The following is a 24,040-nucleotide window of genomic DNA, read 5'->3' as shown; positions in this document are numbered from 1 at the left end:
CTGAATGACAATACTTCCTTCGATTTGTACTAAATCAGCAACAATTAATATGGATCAGAGGGAGTAGAAATAAAGTTTCACTGCTCACAGTTTGGAATGTTCATTAGTCAAGAGGTGATTTTGACAAGAAACACAACATGATTTAATTGCAGAGGGTGGCCACACGTGAACATTTGTACTTCTCCAACGCATAGGGCGACCAGTCATGTAAGGGCATTTACAGCCGCATACCATAAAAATGACCCCTCGTATGTCTGGGCCTCTCCGTTGAGAGGACCTGGTCACCCATTATTTTCCGTCTGCTACAACACATACATCAAAATTGACACCCTAAATTCATACAACATCATGCAACACTAAAAGCTATATCCACTGTTCTTAAATATAAGGCGTTTTGGCAGTTCAATTTAAATTGCCAAAAGATCTTAACATTTAGAAACAGAGGTACTCCCTCCGTTCCAAAATAGATGACCCAACTTTATACTAATTTTGTATTAAAGTTAGTACAAAGTCGAGTCATTTATTTTGGAACGGAGGGAGTAGTAAGTTTTTGAACTTGCTGGTGTAAGTTTTAAAACTGTCGGTGCATGTTTTGGATTTGAGGTCGCCGGCTTCACTGTAACATTCCAATAACCACTTAAAACATGTGGTGTCAACATTCAGAAGACAGTTAATGGCTAGCACTTGCTACCACTTCTTGCTCGATGTTCACATTAATCTGTTCCACGAGTCAACTAGCAACAGGCAGTGCATTTCTCGCGCTCTGGACGTAGCAGAAAGACAGAACAGTGGGAAAAAAAGATCCATCTTCTCGTGGCGCAAATATAAATACAGACTTCCCTACATGCAATCAAAAACAGCCGGTAAGAACTAGGAGCGCCCTCCAGTTCACTTGACCTGCTAGCCGTTCGAAGCCTTCACTCGCCTGAGGGACAGGTAGGCCAGCACCCGGTACCCGATGATCATCGCGACCAGGGCCCCGACTTCGGTCACGCCGTTATCCAGAGGTACGGAGGTCATCAGGATGTCCGGCACGGGGTCGTACTGCACCTTCAGCAGCAGCCTGTACGTGTGGTAGTTGAAGGACAGGTACCGGAGCCAGGATATGAATGGCGGAACCCTCTGCAGATTAGAGGGGAAAGGAGGGCAAATTGTCAGTAACCCAAGCCATATGCTAGTTATTACAAGATTGAAGACATATGTTTGTTCAAGAAGCAATAATTCAGCCTTGCCCCTTCCATAACACTCCCTCCGTCTGGAATTACTTGTCGCAAAAACACATAGAAATAAATGTATCTAGAACTAAAATACATCTAGATACATTCATTCTTGTGACAAGTAATTCCGGACGGAGGGAGTACTAAAGTTGTACTGAACCAAAGACACTCATTTTGGGACGGAGGGAGTAGTAAAAATTCAGCTTTGTATCGGTTGATAGGTTTGAATAGTACTTGCTCTCACCTTTACAAAGAACCCTCCTGCTAGCATGAATGTCATGACTGTGACTGAAGCTAGAGTAGTCGCCTTCTTGATATCCAAGAGGGTAGCTCCAATTGCCAGTCCTAGTCCCTGCATACAACCCCCTTCTTGAGTCATAGATTTCAAATCAGTGTTAATGTTCTTTTGAGGCATCATGTAATATTATCATGTAGATTAGGAAACCTTTTCCCTTACTAATAGGCAACACATCTGATGGAATGATAGACTAGAAAACGGTGTGCTTCTTTCCGAGGAAAAAAATTGCTTGCCATCTATTTATTTCGAGAGAAACAAATCCCTTACGACCTACTCCCTCCGTATCAAAATATAAGACATTTTGTAGGTAGTTTAGCCTACAAAAGCGTCTTATATTTTGGTACAGAGGTAGTAGATGTTCGTTCTGTTTTACTAATCCAAAATAAAGTCTGTTTTAACTAGTGCATGTATGGTGGCCACATGGTTAAATAACATAAAAAACTTCCAGAATATCAAATATCTAGGTTTACTTAGTTCACAAACAGCAATATAAGAGATGTCATGGGCATTGATTGTATGACTGAACCTGTTTTGACTGCCATACCTGAGCAGCAATGATGCTGAGAAAGACGGTCAACATGCTAAGAAAGAAACGCATGGCACTTGCTTTGAGGCCTGCCATGAAGTAGACAATCACCATAAATATGACTGGGAGGAAAAGGTCTAGTGGCAGATCACTTGTCGTTCTGGCCAAGAAGTATGCACTGAGCTTGTACATGTCAGCTGCACGCTCCTTGTTCAACATTGCCCTCTCTTGAGGGAATGTGAAGATGGCAGTAAACACAGGAAAGAAACCCCAAAACACGGCTATGAAAAACAGTAAGCCTGCCTGCATAGACGAGAGGGCAGTGTCTTATGATGGTACATATCCTTAATTAGTTGTAGAAGTATTAAATTGACCAATTTAATTATCAATTACATGTATCAAATAATTATTTGTGTGCATATACCTGATCTTGTAGACCTTTTGGTGTGGTGGGATCAGAGCGCCACCAGAGCAAACCTAAGATAACTGATGTAGCTATGACCTGGGTGATTCTCATCCAGCTCAAATAATCATGCCGTCTTTCCTTGAGACCTCTACAGAAGAGGATGGAATATTGCTGGCACCAGTTTGTGCCCCACTCTCGTTTCGAAGATGTTATTGTTGCCTTCATATCATCACTGATCGGAAGTGGTGCTAGAAGCTTCTTCTTCTCCTTATATGCCACTCGATGCTCATAGGCGTCAACAAGATACTGCATGAAATCACATACAAATTATTCGTACAGATCTAAAACAGTTTGTGTACTCACAAGTCACAACACCAGCATATTGCTTTCATGTCTTCACCTCATGAACATCTTGTGCTGAAGGCCTTAAGTTAATCTTGGAATTAGTATCCTGCAGATTCTGATTTTCCATGTGCACCTTGTCATCTAATTCGGAAGGAACAGACACATCGTTAGTGTTGCCATTAGCAAGATCCAGTAGAAACTCTGCTGGGTTCATTGCGATGAGCGGGTTGCATCCAATGGATGAAAAGTAGGGCATGGCTTCAGCTGTCTTCCCAAAGTAGAGCAAACTTCCCCTGCCCAGGAGGATAAGCTTGTCAAACTTATGAAACAGCCTGCTGGATGGTTGATGGATCGTGGTGATCACTGTCTTCCCAGTCTGCATCAAGTAAAACATAATTAAAGTTCAACTGAACTGTAGGGGCAGCTAATGTGTAATTACTTTCATGTTACCTCAGCAATGTCATGTAGAAGTTGAACTATCCTAAGTGCTGTAGTTGAATCCAACCCGGATGTCGGCTCATCAAGGAAAAGCAAAGATGGATTGATTATAATCTCATTTCCGATGCAAACTCTTTTTCTTTCACCCCCTGAAACCCCACGCACAAAAGATCCTCCAATCATTGTGTCCTGGCACCTTCAAACATGCTCACACGATTAACTAAACTACCTCGCTATATGTCAAAATAGATATTCTTATAAATCAAAGAAAATATATGATATACCTCTCGAGTCCCAGTTCATATATGATGTCCATTGCCCGTTCTTTCTTTTGCTCCCTTGTCATTGTTCTTGGGAGACGAAGTAATGCTGCGTATGTTAGTGTCTCCTTCACAGTAAGATGAGTAAAGAGAACATCATCTTGAGTCACAAATCCAATCCTGCAAGCCAAGTATAATTCCAGCTATATGTCAGCATAGCATTGGCATCGCAACTCGAGGACATCCAAGCCTACTTCTAGCTTCATAATCCTAATCCTCAAACAAACAGTGCATGCACTGACGACAAGCAATATACTGTAGTTGGTTTCAGTCGATAACCAGAAACCAGGAGGACTATGGAGCACTGACCTGGGTCAGGAATTATGCCGAACAGATTGTAGGCAGGTGGGTTCGCCGCGCACTGCTCGACCAAGAAGCAGGTACTTGTTCTAACTCACTTCCGTGACCGAATGAAGCACAGTCCTGACCCACCGGTTAGGCCATGATGAGCGGACGCCCAGGAGATCGTCGTCGGTCGTCTTGGCATTTGTGGTGATGGGTAGAGCCGTTAGCCGTAGAGGAGAGAGGACCCGGCTAGTGGTGGCAACCAAACTTTCCAACAGGGTCATGACACGATGGTGAAGGGAACACGAGGAGACGAAGGATCGGGACCACTAGGTGAAGGCGACGGCGAATGTCCTGATGCCGGAGAGATGCCTACAGAGTCGCCGGAGTTTGAGAAGACTCGCCGGCTCGCCGAGCAGGCCAGAGGCGACCGCCGTTTTGTGTTGCACTTGCTCGCGCGTCGCCTGGCCCAAATAAGGCCCAGTCATAGGGGCCCATACCCTTACTTGCCAAGTTGCCATCACTGGCACTATTTACCATGTTTGTCTAAAACAACCATTTGCTCAAATAAAATGTCTAAAACACCATTTACAATTTAAAAATGTTTTTTGAGAACCCATTTAAAAAATGTTATAAAAAACCTAGCTATTTACCGAAAAAGAACCCTAAAAAACTGCACCAAAAATAAGCTCATAAGGAAATAACTCGTCAACTCAAAAAAAGGAAAGGACTCGTCACTTTTTTTTTCAAGATGAAAAAAAACTGTCACTCTAGTCACACAGACAGGCACAGACACACAGACAGTACTCCCTCCATTTCTTTTTAGTTTGCATATAAGGTTTGGTCAAAGTTAAGCTTTATAAAGTTTGACCAATTTTATATTAAACAATATCAATATTCACAACATGAAATAGTATTGTAGATGTTTATATTTTTTTATATAAATTTGGTCAAACTTTATGTAGTTTGACTTCGATCAAATTTTATACGCGAAGAACGGAGGGAGTACGTAACGACAACCTAACTACTTAGAAAAATAATGCAATGATAGACTGACAGGTCAAGCTACTTGCAGCCTCTATCTCAAAAGAAAAAAGAGTCCTCGCTTAATTAGACAAGGCAGCTGGAGGCCACCTTTTATCTTGCCGGCAAGCGAGGGAAGAACAAGAGCCACGAGATCGACCAGGACAGATTAGCAGCAGGATAACCGTGAGTCGTGCCTAGCTAAGGCTCCTTTATTAGCCGATGGACACTTCTGACAGGCAACGGCCATGCATGGGCTACACGTACGTGACGCACCTGTAGCATGGGCTACACGTACCTCATGCACCTCCCATGCACCGATGGTGTTAGGCCACGCGACACGATTTGATTATTGAGAAATTATTCGTCGCAGGGCCTAATTAATGGGAGGTAAACTAATCATGCTCTACTCTGGCTATGGCTAGCTTTGCTAGGGTTAACTGCTGGGTAGATAGAGCTAGGTATATGTGAAGTTACCTGCGCTTGAGGGACTTGCCGAAGGGCTCGTCGTTGTAGGAGATGCAGCCGTCGGCGGCGGTGGCCCTGCCGCCGAGCATGCTGAGCAGCGTGGTCTTGCCGCTGCCGGACGGGCCCATCATCGCCAGCACCTCGCCGGGGCTCGCCGACCCCGATATCCCGCTCAGTATCTCCCTCGGCGTCCCCTTCACCGCCACCCTGTACTTCACCTCCGCGAACTGCGTGCATGCATGGCAATGGCCGCCCCGGCGCACTCGGTTTAGGAGTCAGTTGTATGTGTTTGTTTTTGCTCTGCTTTAGTACACTAGCTAGCAAGTGGAGTACGTACCTTGAGGTATATGGGCAGGGTGGGCTCTGCCATGAGGCTCTTGCGGCGCGTGGCGCCGGCGGCCTCGAGGTCGACGTCGTCGTCGCTGAAGGGCGCGAGCTCGGCGGAGGACATCATGTCCTGGGGCGGCGGGGTGAAGCCGGTGAAGGTGAAGGAGAAGCCGAGGCTGGCGCTGGAGGCGCGGCTGAGCGCGGCGCCGCTGCTGACGAGGTCCTCCATGTCCAGCTTCAGCTGCGCGCTCCGGGACTTGCGGATGTGGCTGCGCCCGTGGCCATGGCTGTTCCCGCCGGCGCCGCTGCCGCCCGACGCGGAGCGCTTCCCGAAGCTGGACTTGCGCGACAGGCTGGCCACGTCGGCCGTGCTCAGCACCGTCTCCGCCGACGCCGTCCGGCTGAGCGACTGCGCCGTGGACGCCGACGCCGGCGCCGGCGGCAGCTGGTCCGACTTGCTCCGCCCGATCGCCCCGCCGTTGCCGTCCACCATCGGGCGCTCCATGATCGAGTCCATCGCCCGGCCAACCTCGATCGCCGGCTCGTACTATACTAGCTACGTACCAACGTACAGGCAGAGTAGAGGACGTGTGTGTGTTGTGTACACTAGACGGACAGACAGACAGGTCGGTATAACTGTAGCTTTTACAGAAGCCGTGAGAGGCGATATATACATACGGCAGGGCAAGCCCGGGCTGAGCTGCATGCTCGGCGGGACGATGGGGACGGAGGCGGGGAGGGAGGAGGGCGACGTGCGGGAGCGGGCGGAGGCAACGGAGGGGCGGAGGCGCGCCAGCGCAGCGGCCGCGCATTGATGGCGCGGGAAAGTGGGGGTGTGGCTGGGCGCGCCCGGGCTGCCACCCTCCGCACATGTCCCCCCTCACGACGCCGTATCCCCCAGGGCACCCATCGCCCCGGCTGGAGGCGCCGCGCGTACCACCGGCGCCGCGCGATGCGACAGGGCCGGGCCCCGTCCATCGCCCGCCGGCCCGCCGTCGCCGTCGCCGCGAGCGCCGAAGCCAATCCGTCTGGCGGGCAGGTCGCTTCCCGGCTGGCCTATCCTCGTGCGCGCGCCTGCTGCTTTTTCATGGATGGATGGATCGGCTCGTCCGGAGCACTAGTAGTAATTTGCTAACGTGGACGCATGCATGCACGCACGCACGCACGCATGACGTGCCGGGTGACCTCACGGACGGCTCAACCAGTCGGCCGGGCGGTACGCGTCCAACAGTTGCACCGCTGACCCCAGTCGGACTCCAGGTACTTCACACTCACGTACAGTACGTAGAATGTACGAACGCCCCTGGCTGCATGCTTCCTATAATCATCACACGTACAGCGCAATTAATCGGTCATCATGTGGGCTGCTCGTACGTGCGTACAATGGTGGTGGTGGACGATATCGATCGATCGTGTTTCCGTCGATCGGCACTGAGTTTTCTCGCTCACCTTCACTTTCTTGTTACGTGCTGACGAAACTGAGTTGCCAAGGCGCTGTTGCATCCTAGCAGTGGCTAGACTGAGGCCTTGGATTTCATCCTCACAATGAAGGTCTAGCTTGGTCATGGGGACGAGGCCGGGTACGCTAGGTTATGTTGAAGTGCATCGACGTACATACGCGCGCGCCTTTGTGCTTTCCATGAGCAATGCTACACCTGCGTAGCAGATCTTATTGTAATTAACGTAAATAATTAAGCGGCATCGTTTGATTGGATGAAATTAGGGAAGGGGGCCCCATCAGTTGAAATCGGGGGGATTTATTGGTTAGGGATGAAAAGTTACATAGGTTTTCGTAAGACTTTTCTAGGTCTAGCATTTTTGGTTTTCCATAGTCACATCATAGTCATACACACAACTCAATCAGTGGCGAATCTAGAAAATAATGGAGGGGATGCTGGGCTGCCCGGGTCAGGCAAATATGTGTTGGATTGAGTCTGCAAGTAGCTGGATTGGGCCTTAAAACTAGTACTAAATACAAATTTTACAGCATTGGAGGGGGGGGGGGGGGGGGGGCTTGAGCCTGTTAAAACCCCCTAGTAGATTCGCCCCTGAACTCAATAGTTCATGTGAACACCAACTAGTAACAATATATGGGCTATGCATGCAGCCTTAACGGTGTTCTCTTCTCGGCAATGTGTGTGGTCTTGTTGGTGCCAAGTCGGCCGGATGATCTTTGTGGACGTGTTGTGACGGTTTTTGCCCGGCTTTTTATAATTAACCGGACATCTATTTTACCTTTTTTAATGAATCGAATCCTAAGGGACCGTGTTTAAAAAAAAGGGTTGAATGGTCGAGAACGGCTTGGGAGCAACCCTAGCTACGGCCACCCCGTCCCATCTCCTCCTTCCTATCTCGCCGTCGTCGGAGAAGCCACCAAGCTAAGCTAGGCAGGCTGACGACGACGGTTGGCTCAGCTCGTCTCCTTGTTGCGAGGTGCCCTCCGGCTGGGGAGCGGCTTAGTGGAGCCCGGACTCTTAGGCGGCGGCCCATGTGCCTATTGGTGGTTGTCGTGTCGCCATGGCTACAAGGGCAGGGTGGTGGCGGCGGTGATGGTGGATCTGACCGTATTCCAGTCCGCAAAGACCGGGGGCAGGGGTTCTAGTCGGCCGACGACGTGATGCCGTTTCACATTTTGATAGTCAGGAAGGATTGGAGGGGCAGGGAGGACTGGATCACGACCTGGTACGGTGAGGGCCGACCTCCCCTACAACGCCCACGTCTCATTCTTCGTGACCCCTTCGACATAGATACAGATACGCACAGTGATGCACAGTTGGCCCCAGTCGGACTCCAAGTATTTCACACTCACGTACAGTACGTAGAATGTACGAACGCCCCTGGCTGTATGCTTCCTGTAATCATCACACGTACTACAGCGCAATTAATCGGTCATCATGTGGGCTACTCGTACGTACAATGGTGGTGGTGGACGATATTGATCGATCGTGTTTCCGTCGATCGGCACTGAGTTTTCTCGCTCACCTTCACTTTCTTGTTACGTGCTGACGAAACTGAGTTACCAAGGCGCTGTTGCATCCTGGCAGTGGCTAGACTGAGGCCTTGAATTTCATCCTCACAATGAAGGTCTTGGTCATGGGGAGGAGGGTACGCTAGGTTATGTTGAAGTGCGTCGACGTACATACGCGCCTTTGTGCTTTTTCCATAGTCACACACACAACTCAATTGTTCATGTGAACATCAAAAATCCATCTCTGTACCTGAGCTCATCTGCATCCGTGCTAACGAATTTTTTTTAAAACAAATACTAGAAAAATTAAAAAAAAATCCAATTTTTTTTGTGCGGTAGACAATTTTATGCGTGAGGTCCGCTCCGATTTTCAAATCATTTGGATATCTGAGGAGCTCTCAGCAAAAAAGACAAATTGAGGGTCCGTAAAAATATACTATTCATACTTTTTTTTAGAATTTTTAGAATTTGTTTTGATTTTTTATGAATATTTTTCTAACCAGGTACAGATGAGCCTGGGCACCGAAACGCCCTACTCATATGAACATCAACTAGTAACAAATATATATAAATATAGACCGTCCGATCTATATCTGACGGATAGAAAGCAAACTATGGCAATTTTGCAAAAAAGATATCCGCATCTCTCTCCACATTTGCAGATAAGGCCTTCCCTCGTTTATCCTTATCTCCCACAACCTCATTGTTGAGAAATTAAAAAAAGGAAGCCTCTAGAATAATCTGGCATGGTGGGCACTGCCGGCGTCGTCCATCCCCATGCCTCCGCTCAGTCTGATCACCAATCACCACCACGCCCCACTCCTCCTCACCTTATGTCTCATCTTTCTCGAGATATCATTAGTTTTTACACATGGGATTACTCCCGCATGGGTCAATCACAACAGGTGTTTTATAAAAAAAAATGCATCTTGATGGTTCGTGCAATGCACGTGCATCTTGCTTGTATGGACTGAATGGTCGAGAACGGCTTGGGAGCAACCCTAGCCACGGCCACCCCATCCCATCTCCTCCTGCCTATCTCGTCGTCGTCGGAGAAGCCACCAAGCTAAGCCAGTCAGGCCAACGATGACGGTTGGCTCGTCTCCTCGTTGCGGGGAGCCCTCCTGCTAGGGAGCGGCTTAGTGGAGCCTGGACTCCTACGCGGCGGCCCATGTGCCTATTGGTGGATGTCGTGTCGCCATGGCTACAAGGGAAGGGTGGTGGCGGCGGTGATAGTGGATTTGACCCTATTCTAGTCTGCAAAGACTGGGGGGCAGGGGTTCTACTCGGCCGACGGCGTGATGCCTTTTCACATTTTGATTTTTTAGTCTAAACACACTTGCTTTATTGATTAATAATGTTCACGGAAATATAAATCAAGTCTGGGGGGTTTAAGAGCCACACATGGCGCCCCGGTTCCAGACCAAAAGCATGTTTAGCGAGGCTATCTGTCTCAACATTCGAATCTCTTCCTTCAAAGATGAAGGAACATTGCTGAAAGTTTGCCGCTCTCGCATTAACTTCCCTAATAACAGTCGCATATGCACCTCCCGTCCGACTCTGAATATCTCGAACCACAGCTTGACAATCGGATGCAATGAGAAGTCTCTCCAGGTGCAAGTACGTTGCCAGCGCTAGAGCCTCGTGACAGGCAAGAGCCTCTAAAGTGGCTGGCTCCGGTATGCCACTATATTTCATGCATGAGGCTCTCAGGAAAACACCTTCTGACGTCCTGCAAACAACACTAATTGATCCATCACTTTGGTTCCTTGAGACCGCACCATCTACCTAGATCTTAGCCACCCCAGGCTCCGGGGGATCCACCCCGTTCGAGGACCAGAAGATCTGGTCCCTACCACACGTGGTTTTTGCTTCGGTTTACAGTCCTGAAGCTCCCGAATATACCACATTATGAAAGTATGATAGACATAGGGCTCTGGAAGATACTTTCATGGATGGCCTGCCTTCTAGCATACCAAATAGACCATAGTGTCACCAACACTTGTGTGAATTCAGCAGATGATAGCATCTCCATGATGGCAAAAATCCATCTCTTGGCATCTGGCTCCCTTGCATTGTTCAAGACTTCATAAATGTCAGGGTCCTGTAGGGCCCATACACATCTTGCGACGCTACAGTGAAGAAGAGAATGTTTCCATGAATCCTCAGCCCCACATAGCTTGGAAGTTGTGGTCGTCGACATGTTTCTGTCGTGTAGAATGTCCGCCGTAGGCATAGAGTACTGCGCGAGGCGTCATAAGAAGATCTTCACCTTTGATGGGACATCCACCTTCCAAAGCTTAGACCATGCTCGCTGCTCGCCCTCGGTATTAGAGGCGTCAGATCGGCCCTCAAGCCAGGCTTCCCTCCTCATTTTTGTACTGATGAGCATGCGATAGGCCGACCTCATCGAAAAAACTCAATTCTTCTCATGAACCCAGCTCCAGAAATCGTCCATATGTAACGTTGAAAGTGCGTTATATCGACTAGAGGGGGGGTGAATAGGCGATTTTTATGAAAGTCTTCAAAACGTGGAAGTTATGAAGACAAACAATAGAAATAAACCTACTACCCTGCAGCGGAAGGTAGACTACACTAGGCAAGCCATAGTCAAGTATTCAATAGAGTGAAAGCACAATGACTAATAGCAGCAATGTAGTAAGGATCAGGTAGGAAGATATTGTGAAGCCACACAGAACACGCAATCACTCAGTGAAGACAAAAGATAGTGCGAATATACAATGACTTCACAAGGAGTAACAGTAAGTAAAGGGAAGGGAAGATGAAACCAGTGACTCGCTGAAGACAATGATTTGTTGGACCAGTTCCAGTTGCTGTGACAACTGTACGTCTGGTTAGGGCGGCTAGGTATTTAAACCTTAGGACACACAGTCTCGGACACCCAGTCCTGAACACGCAGCTCAGGACACCCAGTCCTCACCGTATTCCCCTTGAGCTAAGGTCACACAGACCTCGCCCAATCACTCTGGTAAGTCTTCAAGGTAGACTCCCAAACCTTCACAGACTTCGTTCACCGGCAATCCACAATGTCTCTTGGATGCTCAGAACGCGACGCCTAACCGGCTGGAGGATGCACAGTCCTCAAGTGTAATAAGTCTTCAGATCACACAGACAAGAAGACTTAAGTGATGCCTAATTCTCTTTGGCTCTGGATGGTTAGGGCTTTATCCTCGCAAGGAATTCTCTCTCAAAGGCTTCGAGGTGGGTTGCTCTCAAACGACAAAAGCCGTACTCTGAATCTGAGCAGCCAACCGTTTATGGTTGTAGGGGGTGGACTATTTATAGCCACTTGGCAACCCGACCTGATTTGTCCGAAATGACCCTGGGTCACTAAGGAACTGACACGTGTTCCAACGGTCAGATTTCAAACTCACACGGCAACTTTATTTGGGCTTTAAGCAAAGCTAACTTGCCCGACTCTGGACAAGATTCTCTCTCAAAGTCTTCACTCGAAGACATAGGTTTTGTTTAAGCATCACTTCAGTCATTCTGACTGGTTCTCTTGGACCCCACTTAACAGTATGGTGGTTCTATGACTCAACACAGAAGAAAGAGAACTACGAAAGATCTAAGTCTTCGAGCTTCATAGGCTTCATGTGGTGTCTTCTCTTGTCATAGTCTTCAATGTGAATATCTTCATATACCACCTTTGACTTCAATGTCTTCATACATTTTTAGGGGTCATCTCTGGTAGGAAAACCGAATCAATGAGGGACTTCTACCTGTGTTATCCTGCAATTCTCACAAACACATTAGTCCCTCAACTAGGTTTGTCGTCAATACTCCAAAACCAACTACGGGTGGCACTAGATGCACTTACAATCTCCCCCTTTTTGGTGATGGATGACAAACTAGTTGAAGTTTTCAACGGGGAATATAATCTGTGAAATTGTAACGGATAAGGAATTGTCTTCATAAGTTGCAAGGGCTCCCCCTGAAGATGTGCATATAAGTAATTTTCTTTTGGAATGCAAATGCACATGGCAAGTTGTACTTGTGGAGATCCACTTCAACTTATGATGACAATCCACTATGCATGTGAAAGTATATGAAGATAATGACATGCATAATGGAAAATGGACGTCTGCAGAATGATCTAAGTGCGGAATTTATCATCGCACATGCGGAATTTATCATCGCAACACAAGGTGGCAGATAAGTAGCAGACGACCATCGAGTTTAAGTGTTACAACTCAAAGAACCAAATGTAGCAAAACGAGAGTTGTAAGCACGAAGCAAAATATAAAGTACCCGCCCATATGGACCCGCTTGAAGACTATCAACCTCATATGCTTCTCCCCCTTTTGTCAGGAAGGACCAAAAAGGTTTGAAGACATAGAGCATCTACTCGTTCCCATGAGGAGTAGGTGAAGCAGCAGGGTCATTGGTGGTGTTTGGTGGTGCTGAAGAGCTTGGAGTAGAGTCGAAGCGTGCTGAAGGAGGTGGCGGTGAAGTAGCATCGTCTTCATCCTCGATCACTCTGGCATTCACAGTTGCAGCAGAGGAAGAGAACTCAGAGTCTTCAAGGGATGGAGTTCATCGCAGCACTGCCCTTCGAGGAGGTGTGGAGTCAAACTTGAATCGCTCAGTGAAGCCATCCTCTTGAAGATCATCTTCAGAACACATCAGCGTTAGCCCTTTCCATGTGCGGTGAGAGGTTTCATGGGCAACAAAAGCATTCTTGGTGGCAAGATTGCAAATGCGATTAACATCCACCAAGAGGCTTTGCATCTGACGCTTCAGCCAGTCATGATGCCTATCCTGTTTCTGATGAAGAGCCACAAGAAGCTCTCGGTCGTTGAGAACACGAGTGCGCTTCTTGGGTCGTGGAGCAGTTGTACTGTCAGTGGCTTCAGTGAGAGCAGGATGCGGTGCACGTGTAGTGCCAGCCAAAGGATACACACGAGTTACGGCTTCCACGCCTTCAACGTTCTGAGTGAAACTTTGATGCTCTGCATTCTGAAGACTTAGGGGTTCCTTGGCAGGCTCAGGATAGATGGCTTCAATCGACATATCCACATCAGGCAGAAAGATCTGATGATTGCGAGCAGATGGCTGATATGAGATAGTGGAGTGAAGTTTGATCAGCCGCATGACCCATGGGGCGTAGAACTTCAAGCCAAACAGATCAGAGCCTGATGCAGCAAGTTGGCGAATGAAGAAGTCCTGTGCATTGAAGCATTTTCCATGAAGAATATAGAAGACCAAAGTCTTCATTGCACCTTCAAGCTTGGCATGTGGAGAGTGCCCTTTGATGAGCCAGAGAGTTCGCCTTATGATGTGATAAATGTTCCTTGGCAGATACTCTAGGTCTTCAACAAAGAACTCTTTGGGATATGCAGCATCTTGAGGTAATGGCTTCATCATACTGAGCATCTGACTCATGTTAGGTTCAGGCTTCTGAAAGATGCTCTCCACAGCTTCACTATGAAGTTGACAGCCAGATTCGTGGAGATCTCCGGGAGTGGGCAGACCAGTGAGCTCAATGATGTCAAAGGCTTTGTCTTCGTGATGAACGTTTCCTGTCATACACTCCAGAACCCAAGTCTTCGGATCTCTGTTATACCCGCGGATGTGAAGTGTGGCATAGAATTGGAGCAGCAACTCTTCATTCTAATGCTCTTGGTCAGTGACGAATGGCAGCAATCCAACTTCTTTGAAGCAATTCAGAGCTTCTTCCAGACAGGGCAGACCAGCTATAGCTTCAATGTCAAGATGCTTGTGGGGGAAGATGCGACCTTGATTGTATAGAATGCAGGAGTAATAGCTTCGCTGCGGATAGTTCCAGAACCGATCAGATGATATCCTTTCCCTTGAGTAAGGGTTCCTGAAGCTATTGAAGAATGTGTTGTCTGCTCTGAAGCCATTGATATTGAAGGAGCCAGGTGCTGATGCAGGACCTGGGAACCTTGGCAAACTGTACCTGAGGTCTGTGCTCAACATGATAGTCGAATTGGGGACCGACAGCAGACGCAGGAACAGAAGCAGCGGGATCAGTGGCTTCGCTGACTTCTGGTGCTTTTGTTGGTGAGGGCTCCACATTTGCTTCAGCCATGAAAGCGTCAGTGGCTTCAGTGGTGTTGGTGGTGGCAGCTACAAGATTTTCAATCACGTTCTCCTCGAGAACTGCTTCTTGATGGGACAGGGGAGTAGCAGCTTGTGGGACTTCTTCTTCATCGGCTGATGCAGCCGGAATGTCTTCAAGACATTCAGCTTCAGACGCAGAGACTGGAGGCCTTGGTCCTTTGCGAAGCCTGCGCAGTGCAGGCGACACCTGTGTAGTTGGAGTTGGCTGGGCCTCAAAGTCCTTTTCCTCTTGTGGGCGATCAGCCCATGAAGCATCCTGAGCGATTGGCGTCAGAGGATGACCAATGCTGATGAGTTCGCTGTTCTCGAGCTGAGGAAGGACTGCACCATCTTCTACATGGTCATGTTGACCAATGTCTTCAGCAGCGATGGGATCAGCTGCTGGAAAGTCTTCAGCTTCATGAGCCTCGGTGAAAGCAGGCTCATGGATTGTCAGTTGGCGTTCAGCGTCAGGACGAACCATGGAAATGGGTTCAACTATCAAGGGCTCTGTGGGAGCAGCCCGATCTTTCTTGGTCTTCCTCTTCTTCTTGGAGGGGGCAATAGGAGAGGCTTCAGGATGTTTCCTCTTCCTGGCTTCAGCCTCAGCAGTCCTTGTCTTCTTGATCTCTGAAGCGGTTGACCGACTTTTTGGTTTCGAGCCAGTCATTCTAGTTGGGAAGACAATGGGATCTGCTTCCTGCCTTGGTGCGTCAGGTTCAGCCGTAGCGGGCTTCTTCATCTTCTTTGCTGCCATCCTGGGGTCGATGCCAGGACGCCCAAGGGCCTTGCGCTTCTCAGCCTCATTGTAGGCCTGCACACATTTGTCAGTCAGAACCTTCATGCGCTCACGAGAACCTTGAGCTTCTGCACGTTTCTTGAGAAAGGCTTCCTTGACCTTGTGCAGCATAATCTTGAAGTTCTTCACCTCTTGCACGCCGAGCTTGGCCATATGCTTCTTGAACTGAGCCTTTTCATAGTCAATCTTTTGCTTCAGTTCAACAATGCGCTGGGCGATAGCTAACTCTGAAGCAATGGCGCCATGGAAGGCGACACTAAGGCCAATGGGTAGTTGGAGATCTTCGAAGCTGATGTTTGGCGTGTCAAACCATTCATCAATGAAGTTGTGGATGATTGTTACATCACAGAGAGGCAGATCATTGAAGATTTTTGCTTCTTCTTTGCTCTTGATGAGTTACTCAAGAGCGTCATCTGCAAAATCTTCATCACTTGACAGATCAATGTCATCATTGCGCAGAATGGCAGCAGTTGTTAGCTCTTGGCCGGTGTGTGGCAGAGGCATCTTGACCTTCTGGGGCTTGGAGATGCGTGATAAATCTTCGGACTGCGCACTGTCTTCAGGAGGTGCAGTTGCTAGTGGCTTCGCCCGTGAGATTTTTGGTGAAGGGGCAGGCTTTGAAGCTTTAGGCTTCTTCAACTTCTTTGGCTTCGGCGCTGCAGGTGCTTCATCTGATTCAGCGTCAGCTGCAGGCTCATTCACTGCAGTCCCTTGAACCAAGATATGGGTGATGAGGCCTTCAAGGTTGTAGAAAGGACCGACGACATTGGGTTCTGCATCTCGTGTGCCATCAGCCCTTGAAGCTGAGGGACCAAGGTTGAAGTCTAGTCCCAATGTCTTCTTGTTTTGCTTCGCTGAGTTCTGGGCAAACTGAAAGTTGCGCTTGAACAGAATGTCGTCACGACACCATAGTAGTGACGATGGGTGTGCATCAACAGTAGGTGGCCCATGGACCATGCAGGGATAGAAGCCTTGTTCAATGGCTTCATCTCTGGACCTGGGTTGAAGATTCTTGTATAGGATGTCTCCCCACGATCTCTTGATGGCATTTTTCTCAGCATATTCCTGGGTTACAAATCGGTATTTGAACCATTGTTCTGCCCAATATCTTCGAATCCATTGGATTCGGGTCTTGCGTTGATTGTAATCCTCTTCAGGATCTGTCTTGTACAGTTCTGAGAGGTCATCTGGCAGATCTCTAGATGTTTCTCCACGATGCTTTCTGCCACCCTTCCTTGCTGATTTCTCTGAAGCCGTGAACTTTAAACTGAAAGGCTTCAACACGTTCAAAGGCTTCAAAGATTTTTGCTTGCTGGACAAACAGGAACTTGCTTCGGGAGAATTTATATGATGCTGTAAGAATTCTGCAAATGAATGCAGACTATGAGAACCAAGGGATTCTCCCACGGACATGTACCTGTGACAGCATTAAGGTGCGAGGGAAGGGGAAGAGGTCATATGCATTCTCAGAAGATTTTGAATATAAATCAGTTTAGAAGACATTGACCTCATCGTGCGAAGACATTCACTCATAGATAAGGAGTTGGTTCCAGATTTGTACGAATCCAGAGATCAGTACAAGTGAGGAATCTAACTACTTTGTGAAGCATAAGTGAATATACTAGGCATGTTATGAGATGCAGTATGAGAGAGATCTAACTTGTGTGAATAGAAACTGCTTGTGGTAGAAAGTGACAAAGCCATAGGATCAACGGTGCCGTAAAAGGAAGTTTTATTTACCACACTAAGAACTGCTAGACGGAGTGGAAGATGAGGCTGAGTAGTGCGATCTTCCGTGCCCTAACTTGGCGACGGAGGACACCTACAGCGACGGCGGAGAGGACGATGTCCGCGGTCGACGTGAAGACGGCGTCGGAGAGGTTGCGGCAGCGAAGCGCTTCGTCGCCGGCGTCGTTGAGGGCTAGTGGTGGCGCTAGGGTTCGTGCGAGAGTCAAAGAAGAGATAATGACCGCCGTGAAGTGTGTATTTATAGGTACAGGGGCGGCACTGCGTTATTACACAGGTGCCCCTGGCGATTCGCATCTGAGGAACACGTGGCCATTATGTGGAATTTTGGGGTTTGTTCCACATCCCACGCACGCCTGGATTGTCGGGTGGTTGTTCCTACTTCTCCGGGTTTCATGTGGAGGAATGAGCATTGAAGGTGGACTTAAGGTTTGTCTTTGTATCTTCTGCCGACAAGGACGCGGAGAAGACATTCAACAGTTTCAATAGAATGCATATGATTTGGAGAGATAGAGTTTGAGATAGATAGCATAGAGAGGTTAGGGTCTGATCACATTCACTTAGTTCAAAAGATTCAACAAGAAGACATAGCTATAAGTGAATGCTGTAGAGGACAGAACACTAGTATATATATATAATCAATATAGTGAAGATAATCATGAAGACATGTTGAGATTGAAGCCAAACCAAATGTGAAGACATAGCAAGGTAACGCCATGAGTGAAACACTTCAAAATAGAACATTTGGTGGTGGCGTTACCCAGCGTATAGGAAGTATTAGACCCAGACACGGCGCACAATTATCGTGGCGCTCCGAAGTCAAATTCCACATTAATGTATTCACACTTAGAATGTATGTCTTGATTGATTGAAGATATACTTTACTTCGTGTGTTGCACATCTAAGTCATCAATATGCATAAGGGTTAGGATGTGTGCCTGGTCACAGGACATTTGAGGATTCTAGGATATTTAGCTAACACCGTAACTTGCAAAATCTCTTCTCATCCAAGGACTTGGTGAAAATATCTGCCAATTGCTCTTCAGTGTTGACGTGTATAATATCAATATCTTCCTTCACAACATGATATCTGAGAAAGTGATGACGAATTTCAATGTGCTTTGTCTTCGAGTGCTGAACTGGATTGTTGGCAATCTTGATGGCGCTTTCGTTGTCGCAGTAGAGTGGCACTTGCTTCAGATGAATGCCATAGTCTTTGAGCGTTTGCTTCATCCACAGAAGCTGAGCGCAGCAAGATCCAGCAGCAATGTATTCAGATTCAGCAGTGGAGAGAGATACACAGTTCTGCTTCTTTGAAGACCAACATACAAGTGATCGTCCCAGAAAGTGACATGTGCCTGATGTAGACTTGCGATCAACTTTGTCACCAGCATAATCAGCATCCGAGAATCCAACCAGATCAAACTCTGAGCCCTTTGGATACCATAATCCTAGAGTTGGGGTGTGAGCCAAATATCAAAGAATTCGCTTCACAGCTAAGTGATGCGACTCCTTTGGTGCCACTTGAAATCGAGCACACATGCAAACACTAAGCATAATATCTGGCCTAGATGCACATAGATAAAGTAAAGAACCAATCATGGAGCGGTATACCTTTTGATCGAACTCTTTACCATTGTCGTCAGGACCCAGATGATGCTTGGCTGGCATTGGCGTCGTGAAGCCTTTGCACTCTTGCATACCGAACTTCTTCAGGCAATCTTTGAGATACTTCTCTTGAGATATGAAGATGTCGTTGCGTTGCTGTCGTATTTGAAGACCGAGAAAGAACTTCAGCTCTCCCATCATAGACATTTGATATTGCTGTTGCATCATATATCCAAACTCTTCACTGTACTTCTGATTGGTGCAGCCGAAGATAATGTCATCCACATATATTTGGCACACAAACAGTTCACCATCATATGTCTTCGTGAAGAGAGTGGGGTCGAGAGAACCAGGTATGAAGCCTTTGCTCTTCAGGAAGTATTTGAGTGTCGTACCAGGCCCGAGGGGCTTCTTTGAGGCCATACAGTGCCTTGTTGAGCTTGTATACCATGTCAGGATGTTTTGGATCTTCAAAGCCAGGAGGTTGTGCAACATACACTTCTTCTTCAATCTTGCCATTGAGGAAGGCGCTCTTCACATCCATTTGATAAATAAGTATGTTGTGATGATTTGCATAGGCCAGCAGTATGTGTATGGCTTCAAGTCTAGCCACAGGAGTAAATGTTTCATCGAAGTCAATGCCTTCCACTTGAGTATATCCTTGAGCAACGAGACGAGCTTTGTTTCTGAGAACTTGACCATGCTCATCTTGCTTGTTGCGGTATATCCATTTGGTGCCTATTATGTTGTGCTTCCGAGGATCGGGACGCTTGACCAGTTCCCATACGTTATTCAGCTCAAACTGTTGAATCTCGTCTTGCATAGCTTGAATCCATTCAGGTTCCATGAAGACTTCTTCAACTTTCTTGGGTTCTGTTATTAAGACGAATGCGAAGTGCCCACAGAAATTTGCTAGCTGAGTTGCCCTTGAACGAGTGAGTGGACCGGGTGCATTGATGCTATCAATTATTCTTTCAATCTGCACTTCATTGGCAACGCGAGGATGTACAGGGCGAAGATTTTGCTCTTGCTGATCATTGTCGTTGTTAGAAGGAATGTCTTCAGGCTGAGCATTGTCTTCATGTTGATCAGGTGCTGAGATGATAAGTTCTTCTTCAGGATGAGCTTCAGAAGGTATAATTTCTCCAGTTCCCATTAGCTTGATTGATTCACTGGATGGAACTTCATCTAGCACATTTGGCAGTTGCTCTCTTTGTGAACCGTTGGTCTCATCGAACCGCACATCCACTGTTTCAACCACTTTGTAGTGAAAGAGATTGAAGACTCTGTAGGAGTGCGAATTTTTTCCATATCCAAGCATAAAACCCTCATGTGCTTTTGATGCAAACTTTGAGGTGTGATGTGGGTCCTTGATCCAGCACCTGGCGCCAAATACTCTGAAGTAACTGACATTTGGCTTCTTGCCAGTAAGGAGCTCATAAGATGTCTTGTTCAGAAACTTGTGAAGATAAACACGATTGATTGTATGGCATGCAGTATTAATGGCTTTAGGCCAGAATTTTCTTAGAGTCTTGTATTCATCTAGCATCTTTCTGGCCATCTCAATGAGTGTTATGTTCTTGCGTTTGACGACCCCATTCTGCTGTGGCGTGTACGGGGCTGAGAATTCATGTGTGATGCCCAAGGTATCAAGATATGTATCAAGGCCAGTGTTCTTGAATTCAGTGCCATTGTCACTTCTGATATGCTTTATCTTGGTGCCATAGTTGTTCATTGCTCGATTGGCGAAGCGTCTGAAGACATCCTGCACTTCAGTCTTGTAAAGGATTATGTGCACCCAAGTATATCTAGAATAATCATAAACAATGACAAAGTCATAGAGACAAGCAGTAGTAGTAAGAGTTGAGTAATGAGTGGGACCGAAAAGATCCATGTGAAGCAGTTCGAGGGTCGAGTAGTGGTCATGATTGTCTTCGAGGGATGTTTGGCCCTCGTCATCTTTCCTGCCTCACAGGCACCGCATAAGTGATCTTTCTTGAACTTGACACCCTCGATGCCTATGACATGCTTCTTCTTTGCCAGGGTGTGGAGGTTCCTCATGCCAGCATGCCCAAGCCTCCGATGCCAGAGCCAGCATTCTGAAGCTTTTGCTAGAAGACATACGGTAAGTTGTGGTCCTGCTGAGAAATCTACCATCTACAAATCATCTTTTCGATACCCTTCATATACTAGAGACTTGTTAGATTCCATTAGAACAAGGCAACGATATTTTCCAAATATTACGATCATGTTTAAATCGCAAAGCATTGAGACAGACATTAAGTTGAAGCCAAGGGATTCAACAAGCATGACTTTATCCATGTGTTGATCTCTTGAGATTGCAACTCTACCTAGACCCAATACCTTACTTTTACCAGTGTCAGCAAATGTGATGTGGCTCTTGTCGGATGGACGTAAGGTTGAGTCCATAAGAAGGCTTCTTTTGCCAGTCATGTGATTTGTACACCCACTATCAATAATCCATTCTGAAGACGCTGGTGTCGTACCCTACAGTGCAGTTAGGGGGATAGGCTTCACGAAGAGCATTGTGAAGCAAAAACATTTGACGAACCAGTGGGTTATGAAAGTTTAGATCCAGATTAGGACTAATAGGGAGAGTAGCAAGCGATTCAGGAACGAAGTACATAGTAAGACCATTCGGACATTTGATCTTGCGCCCTACAAGATGTTTAAGGTCCCCAGCAATAGCGTCAGATGATTTTGGTTTTCTGCTGGAGACCTTTCCCTGCAAAAGAGAGTTAAGCTTTCTTAGCCACCCACATCTTCAAGGGTGGCTTAGAAGCAATAAGTCTAAGTGCAGCATCTGAGAACTTTGGCTTTCGAGCCCTAGCAAACAGTCTTGCAGGCGGACAATAGTACTCATAAGAATAAGCAGAATAGTTCTTGGTCTTATGAACATGGCGGTCTGATGAACCGCTCTCATATTCATATGCCTGAGTATGGTTTCCCTGCAAAACATTTGCGTTAGTGCGACTCAGGTGAGTCCTCTGTCTGTATGAAGCCTTTGGTCTGAGGTTTGTCTTCTTCATGTGAGGTGTCATGATGACATTCACAGAAAGATTCTCCAGACACCTTTTCGGAACCCAGATCTTCTTCATAGGCGGTCCATTCCTGCAGTTAGTACCAATGTACCTGGCAAACACTTCACCATTCTAATTCTTAAACAGTTTATAGTTTGCATCAAGGGATTCATCAATGATAATGGGGTTAGCACAAGTGAAGCCAGATAGATTGGATGGATCTGCTGAAGGTTCCTTTGCAGCAACCCACGTGGTTTTGGGGTACTGCTCAGGTTTCCAGTAAGAGCCATCAGCATTCATTTTCCTTACGAACCCAACACCCTCTTTCCTCGGGTTTCGGTTCAGAATCTGCTTTTTGAGGACATCACATAGTGTCTGATGCCCTTTAAGACTTTTGTACATCCCTGTTTCAAGCAATGTCTTCAACCTAGCATTCTCATCAGCAATAGCAGTGGTATCCTCAGCAGAGGGGTTAGTTACCACATCAACAGTTGAAGATATTGCAACAGTAGTAGCAGTAGAACATTCAGCAACAGAAGCAGCATTATCACGCTCAATGCATTTAAGACATGGTGGTTCAAATCCTTCCGGAGCGGAACTGATCTGTTTGGCGCGAAGTGACTCGTTTTCCTTTTGAAGATCTTCATGAGCCGCTCTCAATTTCTCAAGATCTTACTTCCTTTGAAGATAATCATAGGAAAGCTTTTCATGAGTTGTTGAGAGAGTTTCATGATGACTTTCAAGTTCCTCATACTTAACGTGAAGATTTTTTATGTCTTCAATTAAGGATTCAGATCGAGTCATTTCAGCACCTAACAGATCATCGCTTCTGTCTAACAGTTTTTGAATATGTTCAATAGCTTTCTGTTGTTCAGTTGCAATTTTAGCAAGTGTTTTGTAGCTGGGTTTTGAACCACAATCAGAGTCATCGTCACTAGATGTTTGATAGTGAGTAGTGCGTGTGTTTACCTTGGCACCGCGTGCCATGAAGCAGTAGGTAGAAGCGGAGTAGTCCTTGTCATTTGCATCGGTGTCGGTGATGAAGTCATTGTCTTCAGTGTTGAAGATGGACTTGGCAACGTATGCTGTAGCCAGACTTGTGATGCCTGAATCGGATTCCTCCTCAGACTCCACCTCCGCCTCCTCAGAAGTGGACTCCTCCTCTGAATCCATTTCCTTGCCAACAAACGCACGTGCCTTGCCAGATGAGCTCTTCTTGTGTGATGAAGACTTTGAGGAAGACTTGGAAGAAGACTTTGAGTATTTCTTCTTCTTCTTGTCGTCAGAGTCATATTCCTTGCTCTTCTTCTTCTTTTTGTTCTCATTATCCCACTGTGGACACTCAGAGATGAAGTGGCCAGGTTTCTTGCACTTGTGACATGTTTTCTTCTTGTAGTCGTGAGCAGAAGCATCATCATTCCTTGAGCTTGATCGGGAAGACTTTCTGAAACCTTTCTTCTTGGTGAATTTTTGGAACTTCTTCACAAGCATAGCAAGTTCCCTTCCAATGTCTTCAGGATCATCCGAACTGCTGTCAGATTCTTCTTCAGATGAGGAGACAGCTTTTGCCTTCAAGGCACGAGTTCGCCCATAGTTTGGACCGTAGATATCTCTTTTCTCAGAAAGCTGAAACTCATGTGTGTTGAGCCTCTCAAGTATGTCAGACGGATCGAGTGTCTTGAAATCAGGACGTTCTTGAATCATAAGGGCTAGGGTGTCAAACGAACTATCAAGTGATCTCAGTAGTGTCTTGACGACTTCATGTTTGGTGATCTCAGTAGCGCCGAGGGCTTGAAGCTCATTTGTGATGTTAGTGAGTCGGTCAAATGTGAGATGGACATTCTCATTGTCATTTCGCTTGAACTGGTTGAAGAGGTTGCGAAGGACACTGATTCTCTGATCTCTTTGGGTTGAGACGCCTTCATTAACCTTGGAGAGACAGTCCCAGACCAGCTTAGATGTTTCCAAAGCACTCACACGGCCATACTGTCCTTTGGTCAGATGACCACAGATGATATTCTTGGCAGTAGAGTCCAGTTGAACGAACTTCTTGACATCAGCAGCAGTGACACCTTCTCCAGCCTTGGGAACGCCGTTCTTGACGACATACCATAGGTCGACGTCAATGGCTTCAAGAT

At 46.9% G+C, this 24,040-nt stretch overlaps 1 protein-coding gene across 1 annotated transcript; it reads right to left on the bottom strand.

Annotated features, from left to right (window-relative positions):
• Nucleotides 1-588: 588 nt before the first annotated feature.
• Nucleotides 589-6,304, bottom strand: LOC125552681 (ABC transporter G family member 22-like). The gene is made up of 9 exons (XM_048716311.1): nt 5,664-6,304; nt 5,336-5,553; nt 3,515-3,670; nt 3,243-3,426; nt 2,848-3,168; nt 2,466-2,753; nt 2,060-2,344; nt 1,462-1,569; nt 589-1,122 (listed from the first exon to the last, which is right to left on the bottom strand). Exons 1-9 carry the CDS (start codon nt 6,168-6,170, stop codon nt 901-903), a joined length of 2,289 nt encoding a protein of 762 aa, XP_048572268.1. The 5' UTR covers nt 6,171-6,304; the 3' UTR covers nt 589-900.
• Nucleotides 6,305-24,040: the final 17,736 nt, after the last annotated feature.

The sequence above is a fragment of the Triticum urartu genome, chromosome 4 (assembly GCF_003073215.2).
Source record: "Triticum urartu cultivar G1812 chromosome 4, Tu2.1, whole genome shotgun sequence".
Taxonomy (NCBI): Eukaryota; Viridiplantae; Streptophyta; class Magnoliopsida; order Poales; family Poaceae; genus Triticum; species Triticum urartu.
The sequence above is the reverse complement of the archived record's forward strand: the minus strand, read 5'-3'. Positions and strand labels throughout refer to the sequence as shown.